The sequence below is a fragment of the Protopterus annectens genome, chromosome 8.part0 (genome assembly GCF_019279795.1).
Source record: "Protopterus annectens isolate FY-2018-M chromosome 8.part0, PAN1.0, whole genome shotgun sequence".
In the NCBI taxonomy this organism is placed as follows: Eukaryota; Metazoa; Chordata; order Ceratodontiformes; family Protopteridae; genus Protopterus; species Protopterus annectens.
The window spans coordinates 200,088,877-200,109,571 of NC_056741.1; the positions used below are offsets into that span (position 1 = coordinate 200,088,877).

Sequence of the window (20,695 nt, forward strand, 5' to 3'; positions counted from 1 at the left end):
AAAAAAATAATTCTTCATACTTGCAACATCTACAGAGAGTTAAGATTTTACCTGGACAAGACTAAAGATTTTTAAAAATCTAACCCAAAGTCTGTTTTTTCTTTGATGGTAACAACAAAAGTCCAACCAGTATCTAAGCAACAATTTCTAAATGACTGCCTCAAAATAGCCAATTTTTTGTTATTCACACCAGGGCAAAACTCCTCTTCAAAATGTTAAGGCTCATTCCACCAGAGTTTTGGACACTTCTGAGACATTTTGGAAAGGGATAGATCTATTCTAGAGGCAACTACATGGTCATCAGTGCACACTTTCATTAAACACAACAGGATTTATACAGTTTCCAAACCTAGGGCAGGGTTTTCTAGAGGTAAGCTCCAAGGATGCCAAGATTTTGGCCCTTCTCTTACATGCATTATCCCTGAGCTTTGGCAATTTTCCTTTATTGCAATGGTTAACACTAGACATTTGAATAGATTAATATTACAGTGCTATCACCTTTCCTGCACTGTCTGTGTATGGGGTGACATACCCCTCTTTTTACTTTTCCTCTTCTGACAGGATGGGACTTTTGGTGATATATGCCTCCCTATTTCGGGCAAGAATGCAATGAGTTTTGGCACGCCTGCATGTCCCCCTTTTATAATCACATATTTGCATGCTATTTGTGCATGTACAGTCATGAGGAAGAAGTCTGAGGATATGCAGGCTGGCTGGATGTCTCATATCCTTGACAAGATGCATTCAATATTGCCATGGCTACTGCAAAAGTGATCTATTTTAACATCTTCTGTTGTGGTTAGTTGACTTACACCACTGTACTTTTCAGTAACTAAGGAAGACCACCAAGCTGTCATCTGTCATTTATGTTTAGGAGACATTATCTTCAATTACATAACATCAATTGTCAGTTTTTGTAAAAGATGCTATACAGTGAAGGTCAAAATGTGACATCAAAATAAACTTTGTGAGAAAATGTATATGCTACATCTTTATGTTCAGACAGAAACAAGTATACTTGATCAGATAACCAAAAATTACAGGTCACATTAGAGACTGGTACAATTCACAGTGAATACATATGAACAAGTAGTTTATCCTTATCAACCGAGATATATTATTTAATGTACTGCATACTGAAAGATTTCTCTGGAAATGTTAGTACTTCAAATGCTGACTGCCGACATACTGAAAAAAAAAACATAAAATGCTTGGAGAACGGTGAATTTTGAACATCACTCTTCTCCTTTGAACTCCTTTTTGGTAGGGGGGAAGCAACACTGCACCCCCCTCCAATGTCACCCTTGAACTTATATATACCAGTTCTGACATTGGCTTTCCTTAGACAAAAGTGAATATTCCTAGAAATGGTCATCTTGGACTTAGCACATGGAAGCCCATTTTTCAGCCATTTAGTTTCCGTGTTTCAGGACTTGGACTAGTGGGTCCTGAAACATTTCAAATGGTTATCCTAACTGAATGCATACAAGGTGTACATACATATAATATGTGTGTATTGATGAACATACACCCATATATATATATATATATATATATATATATATATATATATATATATATATATATATACATACAGAGATAACAGAGATAGAGAGAAAGGCAGAGATTAGCACAAATTATGTGCTCTTGAAATATTAAGTAACAGTCATGCATTATCACCATACATTGAATATATATTGTAGAAGTTAATATCTAACACTTACCAAAGGCTTCCTCCCATGTCATTATTTCCAAATGCACTAAAAGAACAATCATAGCGTTTGTAGTTCATTTCCCTCATGTAACCTGTGAAACAGTTTAAGAAAATGTTATGCTTTCCATTAGCATGTTTTTTTTTTCCTTTGTGCAATTTATTAGATTGGCAAAGTTATAAAGGAATTCTGATTTTTAGTCAGCAGAGCAGAATGGGGTAAAACATATGACAAATGGTTAATATATGAAGCATTGAATTACAGAAAAGGAAATCATGTGCACACATGCATTATGATTCTTCTTCTTTAGGCTTTTCCTGGTTAGGGGTTGCCACACTGGATCACCTGTCCGCTTATGACTGGCAGCAGAGTTTTATGGTGTCAAGTTGTCAGCCTGACACTCCATCTTCCACAGAAGGCACATGCACACTCATGCCTAGGGCCAATTTAGAGTGTACAATCCACCCACAGCATGTCTTTGAGATGTGGGAGGAAACCCACGTGACAACAGGGAGGACATGCAGACTCTGCACAGAAGGCACCCCAGCTGAGAATAGAACCCGAGAGCCTCTTGCTGTGAGGTGGCAATGCTAACCGCTGCACCACTGCAGCTGCCCACATGCATTATGATCCAATATAAATAAATACATTTAAAACAAATAAGGAACAACAAACATGGTACCTTTCTATCAGTCCTACAGGTGGCACATCTGTTATAAGATTTCAACTGATAGTGCTCCATTACTTCAACAGAACAGATAAATACTTAACAGGAAAGCTCTTTTGAGTATTAAGTTAGGGATGTAGATAATTTCCAAAGTTATATCATCCTCAACAAGATAAGGAATGTACCAAGGCTGGATGATTAACGTAAGTTTAAAAGTGTTGCATGCATGCAATAAATAAGATTCGAGGAAGACACTCCAGGCTGTGTTATACTGGAGGCTGTTTGTTTCACCTTTTAGGAATATGTGTGCCCAATGCAGCAGAGAAGAGTCATGGGAATGTGTTCTATCTTTTATCACAAAAGTAAGGATAATAGACTTTAATTACAGCATCCAATCACTAGCTACACTAAATGAAGTGTTTTAAATGTATCTGATTGTTGGGATTACAGAGGATATGTTATTGGATATTTTAGTAAAATGTGTTCTCAAATATGAAATACACTGACTGATATTCAAAACAAGTGCATGCTGTATTACAGAATATTTTAAGACTTGGATGATTGGAAGGAATGACAATTCATTGAAAATTCCAGTATATACTACTCAAGACAGGCAACAGCCTCATGCATGCAGGTACCACAGACTCTGTGTAGACAGGTGATATGAACAGAAAGTGCTGTTTCATGAAGAACTTACTATAAGTGCAGGTGCTGGAGCATATTCACTGTTGCTGTCATCATTCTGGGATTCTTGTCTGCAGGAAATCAGTGAACACCCTGACTTCCAGAGCTCTGTGTTGTTCCTACTTGTCTTAACCAGCTCCATTACACTCAACATCAGAATGCTGGTGGTATAACAGGAAAGCTGGCTGACACCATCTTCTCTTCCTTCTTAGCCTGGCTCTACAAGGAGCTTATCCTAGACAACAGAGCACTGGGAGACCTAGTGAATACATCCATAAGAGACAAAGACCCAACAATGGACATGAGTCTGCATCTGAGTACATTAGGCAGTGCCAGAGGAAAGCTGATACCTGGTGGTAAAAAAGTAAAGGGAGGTGAGAGATTAGATGAAAAGAAGGTAACCACCCAACCCTCAGATGACTAAACAAGACAGAAAGGAGGAGAAATGGGAGGGGATAGAGTCTGCAGCAGTGAATATAAACCAACATCTACTGCACTCATTATATTTACTGTTGCAATCAGCACTTTTTGATAAGACTCTCAGAGCATAAAAATCAGATGGTGTCTGGCCCTTATTGTGTTATTAGGACAACAGCCCCTGGAGGAGAGTCAGAACAAGCCTGTGATGGACACAATACCTACACTGTAATGTTAAAAGTAGGTGTAGGCCAGATCACTGTTTCTAAAACGGTGTGTGAATTGACCATATCTCAGTAATGCTGTGGTAAGCTGCTTTGGTTGTAGTGGTATGGAATTTGATATGATCTGATACTAGATTTCTATGAAAACAGAGTCTAGAGTAAATACAGTAAGCAGAATGAGCAATCCATTGTGATAAGATCTGCTTAATGAGAGGCTATCATCATTGTCTTTTGCAAAGGTATATATAACAAACAAGATAGGATCACCACGATGAGATGCAATAAAAATAGAAATAAAATTTATTCTTCTTGACACAAAAGATAAGCGTTTTCACGTGCCAACAAGCACGCTTCTTCAGATCTTACAAAAACAATTCATCACTACTTCCTATATATACTCTAGCAACACATTCATTGAAAACACTTAAAAGCAATCAATTAATTAATCATCCTATTAAACTCTGGATGCAATGTCAATCAAGTAATTTATGCATTTAGATGTATATTATAATCATTAAATATCTACGAAATCATGTCTTATAGCCAGATTATATGACTATGCATTTCATTAAATGTGCTAAACGTCAATGCAAGACATAAAAATGTGTAAAGATACATATAAAAATGCATATAAAAATATATACGTACATATATATAAAAGTACACATATAAAAATAAAAATATAATATAATAAGATGAACTCTATTAAATAACATATACGTGTATATGTCCATACAAATGTGAATATAGACTATACTTCATATAAAACAAGAATATAAATATTGTATACATATATTCCAAATACTATTAAACTAAATTAATTTGCGTAATCGTGCATCTAACACTGGTTTGATACTCACAAAATTATTTAAACCTGGATATATATGTGCACGCAATTTAAATATCCAACATAACTCTATCAGTTCTAAATAATTCTTTTTATCACCTCCTCTTTTATTAGCCATTACAATCTGTAGTACTCTAAAATTAAAATGATGATTTCTTTCAGTAACTACATGTTTTGCAAGTGCATTTTGTTGATTAGAATGTCTGATATCATATAAGTGATTATAAATCCTATATTTGAGTCTCCTTGATGTCATGCCCACATAAAAACAAGGACATAGAGCACAAGTTGCAAGATATATTAAATTGCTATCTTCACATGTAGCATAGAATTTAGGTATAAACCTATAATCCAAAACAGGATGGCAAAACAGTTGTACATATGTTATTGATTCACACATGTTGCATCTACCACAAGGGAATGACCCAAAATTCAGCTCATTCTTACTTTCTTTCTTTTTGATGTCAAGACTGTGATCTATACATAAATGTCTCTTGAGATTCTTACTATTCCTATAGCTAAATCCTGGGAACTCACCTACGATGTCTAATATGATAGTGTCAGCTGTGAGAACATGCCAGTTCTTTTTAATTATGTTGACAATGTTCCTATTATCATTCATATATCTAGTAATAAATGGTACACTATTATATCTGTTACAATAAGTCCCAGTCATTTTTGTCTCAGTCTCCAAATTATTAATATCTGTAAAAACAGTTTCCTTTGCTTTATCGAGCAAAGGTTTACTATATCCTCTATCCAAAAATAAGTTCTCCATATCTTCTATCTGTTTATAAAGATCTGTAGTATCCCTACAGATCCTCTTTAATCTATGGAATTGACTCTTGACAATATTAGGAAAAACAAACCTGGGATGCATACTTCTGAAATGTAATAAAGTGTTTTTCCAACATGGCTTCCGATACAGAGTAGTGGATAAACAACCCTGTGTGTCCTTAGAAATGACTATATCTAGGAAATCTACTTTCAAGTTGGAACATAACATAGTAAATTTCAAGAAATCTGTTGTGAATTCTAAATATCCCACAAAATCTTGTAACATAGTGATATCACCATCCCATATCAGAAGGATATCATCCACAAAACGTCTGTATAGGAGCACATGTGAATAGTAATGGCTATTAAATAAGAACGCTTTCTCTCAGAAGTATACCACAAGGTTTGCATAAGTATTTGCACATGGGGTGCCCATGGCAATCCCCCATTTCTGCAAATATAAACTGTCTTTAAATATAAAAACATTATTGGATAAGACAATATCTAGTAATGTACAAATCAATAACTGTTCGTTATTGTTAAATGTACTAATTTCATTCAGGATATCCCTGATGGCTTCCATTCCATATTCATTAGGGATGGATATAAACAGGCTCTTGATATCTAAGGTGACCAATAGATAGCCTGTCAGTAATGGCTGTTCAGAAACATGATCTAATTCCTCTTATAGCTGATAAGTATCTTTTCAGATGGTAGGAATATTCCTCACAAAATGGCCTAATTTGGTTTCAATATATATAGACATTGTCTCAGTTATCCATCCCTACCCTGCAACAATAGGGCACATTGGGGGCGGAAAAAAGTTCTTATGAACCTTTGGTAACCCTTTTCTGTAGGGAATCAGTGGGGACTCAACCAAAAAATCGGCATATAGCTCCTGATCAACCTGTCTGCACATAAGAAGATCATATAAATTATCGTATATCATTTCAAAATATTTTTATAGTGTTCATCATCAATATTAATATGTGTTAGTATCTTGTAACATCTCCAACATGGCTGCATCATAGTCACTTGTATTAAATAAAACTATCCCCCCACCCATACCTGCTGGTTTGATAGATAAATCAGCATTTTTCTGAAAAAAAGATAAAGATGTTTGTTCTTCTGTACTTAAATTAAAAAACAAGCATCTACGTGTCTGTGTAGAAAAATATTCATAAAAATCTCTTTCGCACATCTTAGTAAAACATTCAATATGTGTCGGTAAAGTGAGAACAAAAGAACTTTTGCATTTTATTCTATTAGTACTACTCAAAACAACATGATAATCATCTTAAAACATCAATTTTAGTGCAACAAAGTGCCCAAACATTCTCAAGTCTGTGAGTAAACTACTCAAATCACTACCTTGAGATGGAATAAAGGACAAACCTTTATTCAATAATGATATGTCCGCTGAAGTTAGCTCATAACTGGAGAGGTTAAAAGCCAAAAAGTTCAGTTCCTTGTACGACGTCTGGTTTCTAGATTCCCACCTGAGAATTTCCTTTTCGGACGTCCTCGACTGTTGGACCTCGTTCTGGACACTGTGCGTATTTTCATCGGGTAGGGTAAAAAACGTTCTATGCCCATTGATATTATCTTGGGCCTGGCTCCTGAAACATTGCCCCTCACATGATTTAATAAAACCTGCTGGTTAGGTGGAGGAGTACCTGTCATTGAAAGAATTGTTAGTTCAAAAACACCACTCGATGACGTATCAGGCAAATGTTCTTCACGTATAGTGTCAATCGTTTGCAAAGGTGACAAACAATTGATCTGACTCTCTGATTTCCTTACTCCTTTCAACACAAAATCTTGGTTGTCTATGCACATCCAAAGAATATAAGTTCTTTCGTCTTTCTTTTGGGATTTTTGAAAGAAGATAAGTTGGATGATAGTTTGATTCAAATATTGCTCTGTCACCATATTAGGCATGAAAGTTGGATTACTGTGTAGAGTAAGCTTGTCTTTGTTAAAAATCATTTTATTTAGTTATTTATTTTTTTAAGTTAAGGCTTTTAACATAGAAATTCTTCTGTCAGATGTAACTGCCACTAAATCACTTTTTTCCAATAACGATACTTGAGTGGGATGAAAGTGCATATACTTCAAAGAATGATAAGGTGTCTTTTCAATATATAATTTAGGTAATATATGGAAGTAATGTCCGGTTTGTGAGTTCTGAGGTGAACTACCCCCTTTAATCCATCTTCTTTCTGCTGTTCCTGTTAGGGGTCACCAGAGCAGATCATCTGTTTCCATTTCCATAAACCTTATATTAGGCCTTCCTCTTTTCCTGTTACCTGGTAGCTTCATCCTTAGCATCTTTTTCCCAATATACTCAGCATCCCTCCTCAGCACATGTCCAAACCAACATAATCTTGCCTCTCTGGCTTTGTCTCCAAACCTTCCAACCTGGGCTGACCCTCTAATATACTTATTCCTAATCCTGTCCACCCTCGTCACACCCAGTGCAAATCTTAACATCTTTAACTCTGCCACATCCATCTCTAACTTCTGCCTTTTTGTCAATGCCACTGTCTCCAACCCATATAAAATAGTTGGTCTCACTACCCTCTTGTAGACCTTCCGTTTCACTCTTACTGGTACTTATCTGTCACAAATTACTCCTGACACTCTTTTCCACCCACTCCGTCCTGCATGTACTCTCGTCTTCACCTCTCTTCCACACTCACCATTACTCTGAACTGTTGATCCCAAGTACTTAAAGTCATCCACCTTCACCATCTCAACTGCCTGCATTCTCACCATTCCTCTATCCTCCCTCTCATTCACACACATATATTCTGTCTTAGTCCTGCTGACCATCATTCCTGTTCTCTCTAGAGCATATCTCCACCTCTCCAGGGTCTCCTCCATCTGTTCCCTACTCTCATTACAGATCACAATGTCATCTGCAAACATCATAGTCCACGGGGACTCCTGTCTGATCTCATCTGTCAACCTGTCCATCACCATTGCAAATAAGAAAGTGCTCAGAGCTGATCCTTGATGTAACCCCACCTCCACCTTAAACGCATCCGTCACTCCCAACGCAGACCTCACCGCTGTCACACTACCCTTGTACATATCCTGTACCACTCTTACATACTTCTCTGACACTCCCAACTTCCTCATACAATACCACAACTCCTCTCTAGGCACCCTGTCATATGCTTTCTCTAAGTCTACAAAAACACAATGCAACTCCTTCTGACCTTCTCTGTACTTCTCCATCAACAATCTCAGAGCAAACATCACATCTGTAGTGCTCTTTTCCGGCATGAAACCATACTGCTGATCATTAATAATCACCTTCCTTCTTAACCTAGCTTCCACTACTCTTTTCCATAACTTCATGCTGTAACTCATCAATTTAATCCCTCTGTAGTTACTACAGCTCTGCACATCACCCTTATTCTTAAAAATCGGTACCAAAACACTTTTTCTCCATTCCTCAGGCATCCTCTCACTTTCCAAGATTTCTTTAAGCAATCTGGTTAAAAACTCCACTGCCATTTCACCTAAACACCTCCATGCTTCCACAGGTATGTCATCTGGACCTACAGCCTTTCCATTCTTCATCCTCTTCATAGCTATCCTTACTCCTTGCTAATCCATTGCACTTCCTGATTCACTATCCCAACATCATCCAACCTTCTCTCCCTCTCATTCTCTTCATTCATCAACCCCTCAAAGTACTCTTTTCATCTGCTCAACACATTCTCCTTGCCTGTTAAAAACTGTTTAATTTCCAGTTGAGAATAAAATCTAGGGCCTAAATGAAAGCAGGCTGAAATAGGTGAAATATGCATTTTCCGACGCATTAGAAAGTTCTGTTCGGTAAAAGTCTGACCTATAGTTAACAGATAAACACACCATAACTGAATTTAGATCCAGGTTTCTAGGAAGACACCAGTGGGAGAACCCCTCCCATTTTAGTAGGTATGACTTCCTTGGATTTAGTTTCCTAGCTTTCCTCATAATATTTAGAAGGGATGAGTGCTGGATCATCCAAATTGTCATCCTTGGAGTGCTGTGCTTTCCATGTAGCAAGAACCCTCTTATCTCAGTCAAGAGAGACCCTCACTGAGACAAGATAAGAAATATTTATACAGTAGGCATTGCAATAGCTGGTGGATCACAGGTATCAGGTGGAAAATGTAGAAACATTGAATTGCCAACAGTATTGAGAAGGCACCTATTTTACAGGTTCTGTGAGCTGCTGTTGTGTAGCTGTTATCCAGTTCCTGAAAAGGATAAAAGGATTTCTTCTGGCACAACCTTCAACTTTCAGTAACTCTTGAAATACATCCCTGTTTTGCATACCTTCATCAGGGTCTGACTGTGAACTGCAATCCCACCGACCACCAAATCTTAATAGTATGATCACATTGAAACCAGTTTTAAAGAATAGATGCTTTATCTGTTAATTGAACGGATATCATTGTTTTAAGCTAAGTTGTATTAAGTATGTGAGAACTTAGCTATGACATGTGAGTCAAGGGGAACTGTGCTCCTCTCTGATTGGATAGTTTTATATTCAGGAAGGCATAGAGATGGGAAGCAGTTTCAGCACTAATCCAATATTAGTTGGTTTGCTTATATATATTTTATTTTTATCCCTGCATAGTTTTGAGATTGTAATTGTTTGGACTGTCCAAATCAGTCAGTACTCCCCCCCACCCCGCTCCACTTCTTTTTGTTAACTAAGGGATTCCGCTCTTGTACCCTGAGGGGTGGAACTCATTAGTAGCCTTTCATCAACATGACATATCTGGGACTTTTAGTGTCCGATGGGTTGTGTTTCTATTAGTTACATCCTCTGGCTGTGATAAGAGGATGCTGCTTGGTAACAATAAACAATAAAAATAAAATAATAAATGATGATAGCTGTATTCAGCAAAGGCAAGATAAACTTATAATTACCATAAGGACAGTCCTTGCAATGGCTGTACCTCATTACTGGAGTACACGGTAATCTTTGGGGTACAATAGGAGTTTCTGCCAATATCGTGAATGTTTTATATTTTCTGTTGAACCAAAAGATTATATGCAGAGAACCAGGATGAGAACCTTTTTGTAAGGCTTTTGTTCCTCATATGAAGCAATGAGGAAAATTTGCTTAATGTGGGTCTTTTTTTTTTTTTTTTCTCTTGTTCACCAGGAAGCCTTTGCTAATAGACAACAATGTATAGAAGACTCATAGATGAACATGAATAATGAAAATTAAACTATAAAAATTAAGTTAAAAAAGTGGTAAAACTACTTCATTAACTTAACATTGTCCGCTGTTTATAGCAGGTTAGTAATGGAAAAGTTCTTGTGAACAATGAAGAAATACCAGTGTTTACAAGATTGGCTGAAGGCTTGGAAAATAGCACTCTAATAGGCTGCACCAGTGATTGGAAAGAAACAATATTTAAAGTATTTGACTGGTACTTATACCCTACTGGGTGTTAACCTTCTCTGAGTGCAGAGATGTAAAAAACAGAGAGTGTACTTATCTGACTGAGGACACTGCTGCAGCAGCAAAGGATTTTGATTGGAAGCTAGATCCTGTGCAGAGTTAATTTCTGATCAAGGACTAAGAGTTAAGAAGTGCACTGCTGATAGAATAAAATATATTTTTAAGCCACTGGATTGGCTGCAACACAGTATATATATATGTTTTTATCCAGCACTTTGTTATTTATGATCTGAAGAAGGCTTAAGAAGCCTAAAGCGCTTATCTCAGCTGGGAGGTTCATGTGTTTTTAACATTTTTATTGTTTTTCTTCGAATAAAGAGTGTTTTGATTGCTGTTGACACAGTGCAAGCTCGTGGTGGTGTACCTTGAAGACTTTCTTACTTTGTTGTACTGCTTTGGGACACCTTTGGCCATTGGGGTTGATATTTTGTTGCTCAACTTTTCTGCTAAGACATTTTCCTGTGTTGGACTGAAAGATACCTTAGAGCCAAGCCTGACTTATTAGCTGTTTCCCAATCATCACTTGCCTGCTAGTACAGGATGTACAAATGGGTCTCCCTTCCTTCCTGACTTGTTATTTATCTTTGTATTATCTTAGCAGTTTCTATAAAAATTTGCAGGGTAACAATCTGTGGCTAAAGATGACTGAAAACTTTTGCATAAATGAGTGACATCATTCCTGTTACATTTGTATACCATGTTCTTGTACACAAGCAATGGATTCTTAAATCGCCCTTATGCATTCTCCATGTAATGTTTGAGAAATCTGTGTTGAGGATCAGGATACCCTGGGTCAGAGTTCTTTCTTTATACAAGGTGACATGGCCACAGATGTCTGCTGAAACTAGTAATGCTGGCACCATCTGTTCCTGGTATAACATTGCAACTTTCTCATGTGGAATCTTGCTAAAGGAATCATCACTATGCAAGAGGATATATACTCCTGAATCTTGAGTAATTCCCTTGCTGGGATGATCTTTTCCAATTGTCAAAAAAATGTACTTGTCATTCAAGAAGTAAGGCTTTCTGCTGTTATGTCTCCAGTAATGACCCTAGGAACAGGACTTTTCTTTCAGGGGTCAGATGTCAATTGGAGAGACTGAGACATAGGCATGAATGAAAAGTACAAGGTAGACATACATGCAGGACAAAAGTGCAATATAAATTATACATGAATGAATAGTACATGAAAAAATGAAACATTGTTTCATGATAAAAAGCATAAACAGTAAAGGAGAAAAGCTCCAGAAATTCATTCTATACAATGAATGCATGATATAAAAAGGTGTTACAGTAAAATACATCTGTAATAACTATAGTAGTGTCATTGCAAGTAAAAAGAGACATCTCTATGAAACTAAAAGAAAAAATATGCAGGTACTATGCCAGTACAATGGAGAGTTACTATGTTTTGAGGAAATAACTCCATGGATTTATTGCAAGTGGTGTGTTGAGAAAGATGGAGGTGAAACAGAGGATAAAAGGGAGAATCAAGAAAATAGAAAGAAAGTGATAAGTAGCAGTATAGGAAGTGGGAAGAAGGGGCGGTATAGTTAAATAAGAGTAGGCCGAAGTAATGAGGAGAAATGTAATGGTGGCTGGGGAAAGGAGAAGAAAACAGGGGTAAAAGGTGTAAGGAAGAGGTGGAGAAAGAGCAGTGGCAGGGCAAGGAGAAGAAGAGAGGTTGAATGAACGCCGAGTTAAAAGAGTGCACATTGAGGTTGCTAAGGTTTCACAGGAGTATAAGTAAAAAGAATATAAGGAGAGAAAAATAGTTATGAAATACATTATAGAAATGTATGTGGGGTGATGGCAGGTGCAAGAAGGAGAGTTGGCCAGCTAAGTTTGTTAGATATAAACATTTACAGTAATTATTTTAGCTATAAACTGAACTTAGAGAATCAAATATCATTATTTGTAGTTAATGTGCAATGTATGCAGTGTGCTTTTGCACTGAAAGTGAGAAAGGTCAACTAGAAAGTGACTCACAGAACCAAATAGTACTAACGAGCAATGGGCTAAGGCACAAAAAAAAAAAAAAGGTTATACAGAAGACTCTACAAAACTATGCAAATAAAGAAATGCAGTGTAATGGGGGAGTTCAAAATGGCCGCTGTTCTGTGAGCACTGCTATCACCTAGGTCTCGATATACCCTGGATTAAAACAAACCCAGAAGGCAACGCAGAATTAATAATACAGAAATAACTGTAGATATTTACTGCTAATATCATCCAGCAAACAAAAGAGGAAGAAAAAGTGACAGATTCAGCTCAGAAACAGCAGGATTAACTAAGATTTCTGAATAACAGCTTAAGCAATGTGCTACTAAGGCCCTGCATCTGACTGCAAGATTGGTAAAACACTATACAACAAGATATCAAAAGAGGAAAATAATATGAAAACAACAACAACTAAGACCGAATTCTCAGTACTAGCCTCACCTGAGAAAGACACAACTTCAAAAAGACAAAAGACAACTAAACAAACTGACAACTCTAAAAATACAAATAAATCCAAGACAGACCAGCCAGCTAATCTGGAAGACATAAAATCTGCCTTATTACCTATCCAGCAAGCATTAAAGGACTTATCATTGCAATTTCAAACCTTTGGTGACTCATTCAGCCAAATAATATCCATAATGGAAAAATCTGAGTCCAAAATAATAGAAAATGAAATAAAAATAGACTCTATTTCTCAAAAAACTGATGCCAATGACAAAGAAATACAAAACTTACAAGCAAAATTAACAGACCTGGAAGCAAGATCTCGAAGGAACAATATCATCATCAGAGTAATACCTGAAACTATACTTCATAACAATCTAATACCAACAATCAAGCAAATAATAAATTCCCTCCTAGAGGAATCTGAAGAAATGCAGCAAATAACAATAGAGAGAGCCCACAGAGCCCTGTGGGAAATGCAAGCATCACTGAATCCAAGACCTGTCTATATTAAAATATTAAACTACCATGATGTAAATAAAATCATACTGGCAGCAAAGAAAAAAGGCACACTCACCTGGAATAATAATAAAATCTCCTTTGCTCAAGACCTCCCAATACAAATAAGACAAGCAAGACAACTACTATCTCCATACTGCAGGTTCCTAATAGAAAAAAAATCAAATTCCAGATGAAATATCCAAATCAGTTAATCTTTTACATCAAAGAGGTTAAATACGTGGTTGCTAACCCCAAAGAGGCAAAAGAGACATTCCTGGCTGTTTTCAAGCAAATTACACCTTCAGAAGTGAAATAAATCCACAAAAAAAGATAAAGGACCCTTGGATGAAAAAACTACCCCATTCACGAGCACTCTAGCTGGGATCCAACTCTGAAATCTTCCCCTTGCTGTCTAGGCCCTTAAATCATTGATGTGAGCCATGAGGAACATAGGAAAAGGAAGTACAGCCTGGGTAGGAACCAAAAATTAACTGCTGTTTCCGATGCATGAATATAGGAAGGAAGTTCCCATCTCAGATATTGGCTTGCAAATTCAGTCCCCCTAGGCTTTTGAGGGATTCATTAAGAACAGTCAGACAAAATGGATTTCAGCAAACTCCAAAGGATTTTACTGCCTGAAAAATGAAAATTGATCTGCACCAGCTAAAAGAAGAAAGCTGCACCATAGATGTCAACCAACCTGCAAGCAAAACCTTGAAGAAATAAGGTACTGTTGAACTGAACCATTCACTAAAACAGTACACCCAGTACTGTGTAGGTGAATGAAACTCCAGCCTTAAATAATAGGCAAGAAATAAACTGTCAGAATTATGCTAGCTCATTGATTAATATTGGGAAAAAAAAGGGAAAAAATTGTTAAATGTTTTATGTAAATACTAGAAATGTGTTAAAAGATCCTGGAGAGAAGTAATCTCAGGAAATTAGTAAAATAACCTAACAATCCTGGGATAAAGTAAATATAGCCTTAATATGTCAACTATAGCAGAAGGATTGTTTGGCTAAGCTGTTTTTCTTTTTTTTTTTTTTTGTCTCTCTATACTTCCTACTTCTGTTAAATAGGTGCCAAGTATATATTTTATAACCCACACAGATTGATGTGGAAAAACATCACTATAGGCACCAAAGAAGGCAGAAACCTGAATAAGTAAAGGAGAGGAAAAAGAAGTCAAATGAGAGAAAAATGTAAAAATGACAAGATTGATTGTTTAACAATATTACTATGGTACACATATTGCTATAATTTACTGAGGAATGTATATTAATATGCTGTTTTAAAAATACTATTAGAAAGAATTAGTCACAAGACAAAAACAATACATGCTGTACCTTAAATGCAATATCGTCACTGTATAAATAATATGTTGGAAGAGGCTAGGGATATTAAGTAGCAGTGTTTGTTGAGGGAACTAGTTTGTTCAGCTTTGTCCACATTGTCTATAGTAACACAGGGAGGATACTATGGATTAAATCTATATCTAAAAAGAAAACACATTCCAAGATTAGACGTAAAGGTAAACCATATAATGAACCTTCATCCTCCCCCCCCTGATTATTCCTGGTCCAGGGATATAGTGGTTAGGCACAGTGTAGGGATGGGGATAAATAGATGCTTTCCTAAACCATCGCACAGTAGCACATACAAAACTAACAAAACAAAACTAATATACATGGCATATCTAAGGAATACACCTAATAAATAAATGTGGGAAATAGAATCATGGAATGTTGAAGGGCTCCAAAACAAGAAGACAAGAAAACTATTCTTACACCTTACATTAAAAACCACAGCCAACCTCATACTAATACAAGAAACGCACTTGACTGCAGATCAATGGGCAGAAATTAGCAGAAAGAAATGGATAAGTCAAATCATAGCTTTAGAGGGGAAAACAAACAGTGCTGGGGCTGCCATAATAATTAAAAAACAATTTAAGGAAAAAATACTTAAAACCAACGCTGACAAGGAGGGAAGATGGTGCTATGTAACATTTAATAGTCCTACAATACCAAAACCTATAATGGTACTTAATGTTTACGCACCCTGTAATAACCAACAACACTTCTTTATGTCATTATACCCAACCTTAAACCAATTTAAAGATCACTACCTAGTGATTGGAGGTGACTGGAATACATTTCAAAACCCAGAAAAGGATAAATCTAATCTGACCAAATCACATAATAAACACGCTACATTAGCCCTTAATGAACTCAAACAAGATTTCAAACTATATGACCCTTTTAAACATGGGAACAGTGCAGATAAAACAGGGAAATTCACATTCTATTCGCAATGCCACAAAATGTGGTCAAGGATAGACTTCTTAATCTCTGACATATTCATTAACATGGACCCAACAATAACTAAACATACCAGGTTCTTTTCAGATCACTCCAAAATCACACTGAACATTAACTGGGACAAAAGATATATTTAGAGAATAGGGGGTCATAATTGGTCATTAAACCCTAATTTACTTTCCAAAATGGATGTAATAAAAGAAACAGAGGCAATACTAAAAATAGCTCTTACAAATATCACTAGCTCCCAAGTACCAATTGACATAGAATGGGCTGCAACCAAAGCACAAATCAGAGGAATGTTTATCAAAAAAGCAGCATACTATAAAAAAATACAACTGAAAGAGGAGCATATACTGAAAGGGAAAATAGAGCATCTTGAAAAAGAACTAATAAATAACCCTAAGAACCAAATAGAAGCAGAACTTTTAAAACTGCAAAGGGATCTATATATGTTAGAAACCAGGAACCTATCTTTCTATGAAGCCAGAATGTTAGCCACTTATGCAGAAGAAGCTGAAATACCATCTAGAGCTCTGGCCAGAATTATCTGCCAACACAAAAATGCCTCCAATATATCAGAAATAAACTACAGAGACAAACACTACACAAAAAATGAAGACATTATTAAAACATTTGAAAAAATATACTCTCAAATATATGGAGCACAAATACTACAAACCTCAAAGGAAGATAGAACTCTTTTTCTTCAAAAACTGAAATTCCCTAAACTCAATTTAGACCAACAAAAAAACTAACTGAGCCGATATCCATCAGTGAAATTATCACAACAATCAAACACTTAAAAGTGCATAAGGCTCCGGGTCCGGATGGACTCACATCAGAATTTTACAAAGCATTTTCCCCCTTGATAGCCAAACTACTATACTATACACTGAATTACATAATAAACTATAAAATAAATGATATCCACTTTAATGCCTCTAAAACTATATTTATATTAAAAGAACACACAGACCCCAAAAACCCCGACAGCTACAGACCCATCTCCCTCTTAAATATAGATACTAAAATAACTAACACCAGAGCAATCTAACTTTTGCCACCATAAATATTATAAGCAAAAGAAATAAAACCCATGAACTAAATGCCTGGAATACCCAAAACAAACCTGATATTCTTGCTATAAATCAAACTTGGCTTAATCATACCATAAATGACCCTGAAATTAACCCCCAAGCTATAATATCATTCATAATGACCATATTAAAAAGGAAAGATGGTGGTATTGCTCGTATATTTCCCAACTACTATGCTTCACCTACAACGTACCAATAACAAAATTCAATTCACCAGAGCTTCTTAATACTAGAAATTCCAGTATCGATTACTGTCCTCTATATCTTTCCTCACTACAATACAGCTGTACTATAAGATATCCTACATTGGTTATCCATAACAATTCCACATGAAAAATACTACAAGGTGATGCCAGTATCAATTGGTGGGACATGACATTTAACTCCCCTACAGCTAGCATTAACTTATATAGTTTCACATAACTAATTAAAAGCAAAAACAATTCTAATTTCATATTAGACTGGATCCCAGAATTAGACCCTAGCAAATTCACCATCACAGGTACAATGTCATACTCTCTAGGTGACCATCTTCCACTCAGTACAACTAGACATCTCACGCATCCACTCAAACAGCATGTTTATAAAACAACACTCAACATGTTCAAGTTTAACCCTGATATATTCATTACTAGACTATCATCTATTTACTGGAACATCCAGAAATCTTCCCCTTAGATGTTGGCTGCAAATGAATTCAATACAACATTCATAAATATCCAAAATAGCATTGTACCCCCTAGAAGGAGGAGTCTAAAAACAAATCATGCAATTTGACTATCCAAAAATCATTAAACTGCTATTGCAGGATGGAGGAAAAGCAGAGAATGAATGGCAAAATTATAAAACACTGTAATATTTTGAGAACTTAAGAATGCTACACAACCATACAAAAAAAGAGAAAAACTATACTATATCAACATTCGAAACAACAGTAAACACAGCTCTAAAAAAGTTCTGCTCAGTCATTAAAGAAATTGTACAACCCAGCCAAAAATTCAACCCTATTCACTATACTGGGAATTCACCACTCAAACGTGCAATAAAATTCAACTTGTATTTACATAGAGAGTAGTAGTCTGTAATCAAAGATTTCCCCTACATCTAGTCCCATCCCTGTCCATCAGCCTCATGTCATCACATCAGCTTTCACTATCAAACCTGTGCCCAATTCCAATATAAAACTACTCAAACAAACTTTAACCATGCCCTTCTTCAGCTGATGACTTTCCAAGTGAGTACCTAAATATAGCAGCCAATTATATTGCCTATCCTGTCTCAGTCCTTATAACCAGGTTAGTACAGGAATCCTACATACCTTGTCTCTGGAAAAGAAATCACCGAAAATTCCTATACACAAAGGAAGGCATTCAACAGAAATCCCTTTAGCCTCATAGCACTCCTATCACCCTCTCCAAAATACATGAAAAATGTATTCAAAAGCAATTGCCAAAGTAAATCCTGCAGCAAGAATTCTTGTCCCTAATACAACATGGCTTCAGTCCTTCCCATAACACTTAACACTTACTTCTAACATTTAAAGACACTGTCAATAAAGCTAGAGATAATGGCAAACTATTTTTCTCCATATTTCTAGACCTGTCTAAAGCCTTCAACACAGTTTGTCAGAGCAAACTTCTACTTCAGATGTCCTCACTAGTGTATTGCAAGGCTCTGTCCTTGGTCAACTCCTCTTTAACATTCTCACTACCACTCTGCACACATCCACACAATACAATATGCAGATGACTCCATACTCATATGCACATCAGACAACCGACATATCTGAAAAAAAAATCAGGAAGCTTTAACAGCACTAAAATGTGGGTTTATAACTCACAATTCTTGTTCAATCTCCTCCCCCATTTCCTTTTCCCCAAACTCTCTCTCTCACAAAATTTAAAATCCTCTTTTTAATAATACAACCATTAAAGTTATTTCTCATAGCAAGTTATTAGGAATGCTAAAGCCTAATAATCTTAAATTTGACCAGCATATACAAAATTGCATACCAATATTCACCAAAAACTTTCCACTATTTACCTAGTCCTCTTACTAATTTATGGTGCTACCATCTTTACTAACCTCCGGGCATCACAAAAGTAAAACTTGAACAATGCTATAATAAATTGGCTAAATTTGCACCAAAAACCCTTTTCAAAATCCACAGGTTAGCACTAAAAGTCTAAACTGGTTAGAATATTTCCATCAAAGACCATATGCACATATCTTTTACCACACTTAAATTAATCCAAAATCTATCTATTTTTGCAGCACTGAATACCTTTCTACAGATGTATGTTCCCAATTGGTCATGAAGATCCAGCAACCAAAAATTCCTGTCAGTCCACATGCCTTTCAAATCTGGTGGGCAAGGTCTGTACTCTGTGTTTAATGCCTGGAACTCCTTACCTGAATACATCAGGTCAATAATCTCTCTCCAGTCATTTAAATCATCCTGAAAAATTTATTAGTCAAAGTCTCATTCTGTTTTTGCTCTTTCCCAGGATAAATAATTGCCCTAAATATGAACAAATACTTATTCATAAATTACACCTCTTTACTTCCCTTCTTCACTCACTTCCTTACTTCAATCAATTTCTCTCCACTGACTCTCTAATTAAATATGCCATATCCTTGTTTTTTTCCTCCCACTTCATATAGCAATTCAAGTTTGTATTACATAACTTACATTTAATTTCTCTAAACTGGCTAACATTTCTCTAAATATTAAATCAGTGGCATATAAGCTGTATCTATTCTTAAGAAATATTTTCACACAATGTCTAATTTGGTATAATTGTTTAAGCTGTAAATTGTTTTTATTGCTTTTATAGTTATTTTTGAAGATTGTAAAATTACTGTTATACAATGCTTTTGTAATATTTTAGAGATTATCTCCTCAGGCCCCACCTGAAAATGGCACCTACTCAATCAGACTTTCCTAGTGATGGAATGTCAATAGATAAATAAATTATTTAATATCAAATGTTCTTTTTCATTACTAAATGCTGAAGTTTCTATTCTGAATTCAGTCTGAAGATACAGTCTGGATAAATGCTTACTTATGTTTTATTTCATTGTGAGCAGTTTTATATTTTAAAATAGTGGAGTGTACTAAAAATGAATCACCAGTAGAAAACTGGAATTTATTATTCATTTTTAGATTTCTGTTGTACAATACTGCCAGGGGGTTACCTGTACTTCTTGAGAGTATCTGCACCTGTGTTTGGCACAATGTCATTGTAAAGTATCCTTCTGAATCTAACCAACAAAAAAGATTCATTGCTGCAAAGGAAAAACTGTCAGGTTGGTGTCCTCAGAGTTTGTTTAAGAATAAGAATCATGTGGGAAGAGTCTTCTCCTGTGGAGACGCAGTGTTCCACATAAAATAAGCATTTCTGAATTCCCCTTTAGATGATTGGTGTCAGATGAACAGAATTTTGTCAGTGATAAACCTGACCACACCCATTCAGAAGAGCTAATTTATGCTGTGAGACTCATGCAATACACTTGCTTT

The 20,695-nt window shown here is 36.0% G+C and overlaps 1 protein-coding gene across 1 annotated transcript in view; it reads right to left on the minus strand.

Moving 5' to 3' along the window:
• Positions 1–20,695, minus strand: part of LOC122808699 (alpha-2-macroglobulin-like protein 1) — a 1,234,219-nt gene that overhangs the window by 218,427 nt on the left and 995,097 nt on the right. The window contains exon 25 of the mRNA XM_044079685.1: positions 1,725–1,806. Coding sequence (XP_043935620.1) covers positions 1,725–1,806 — 82 coding nt within the window. The remainder of the gene's footprint in view (positions 1–1,724; positions 1,807–20,695) is intronic.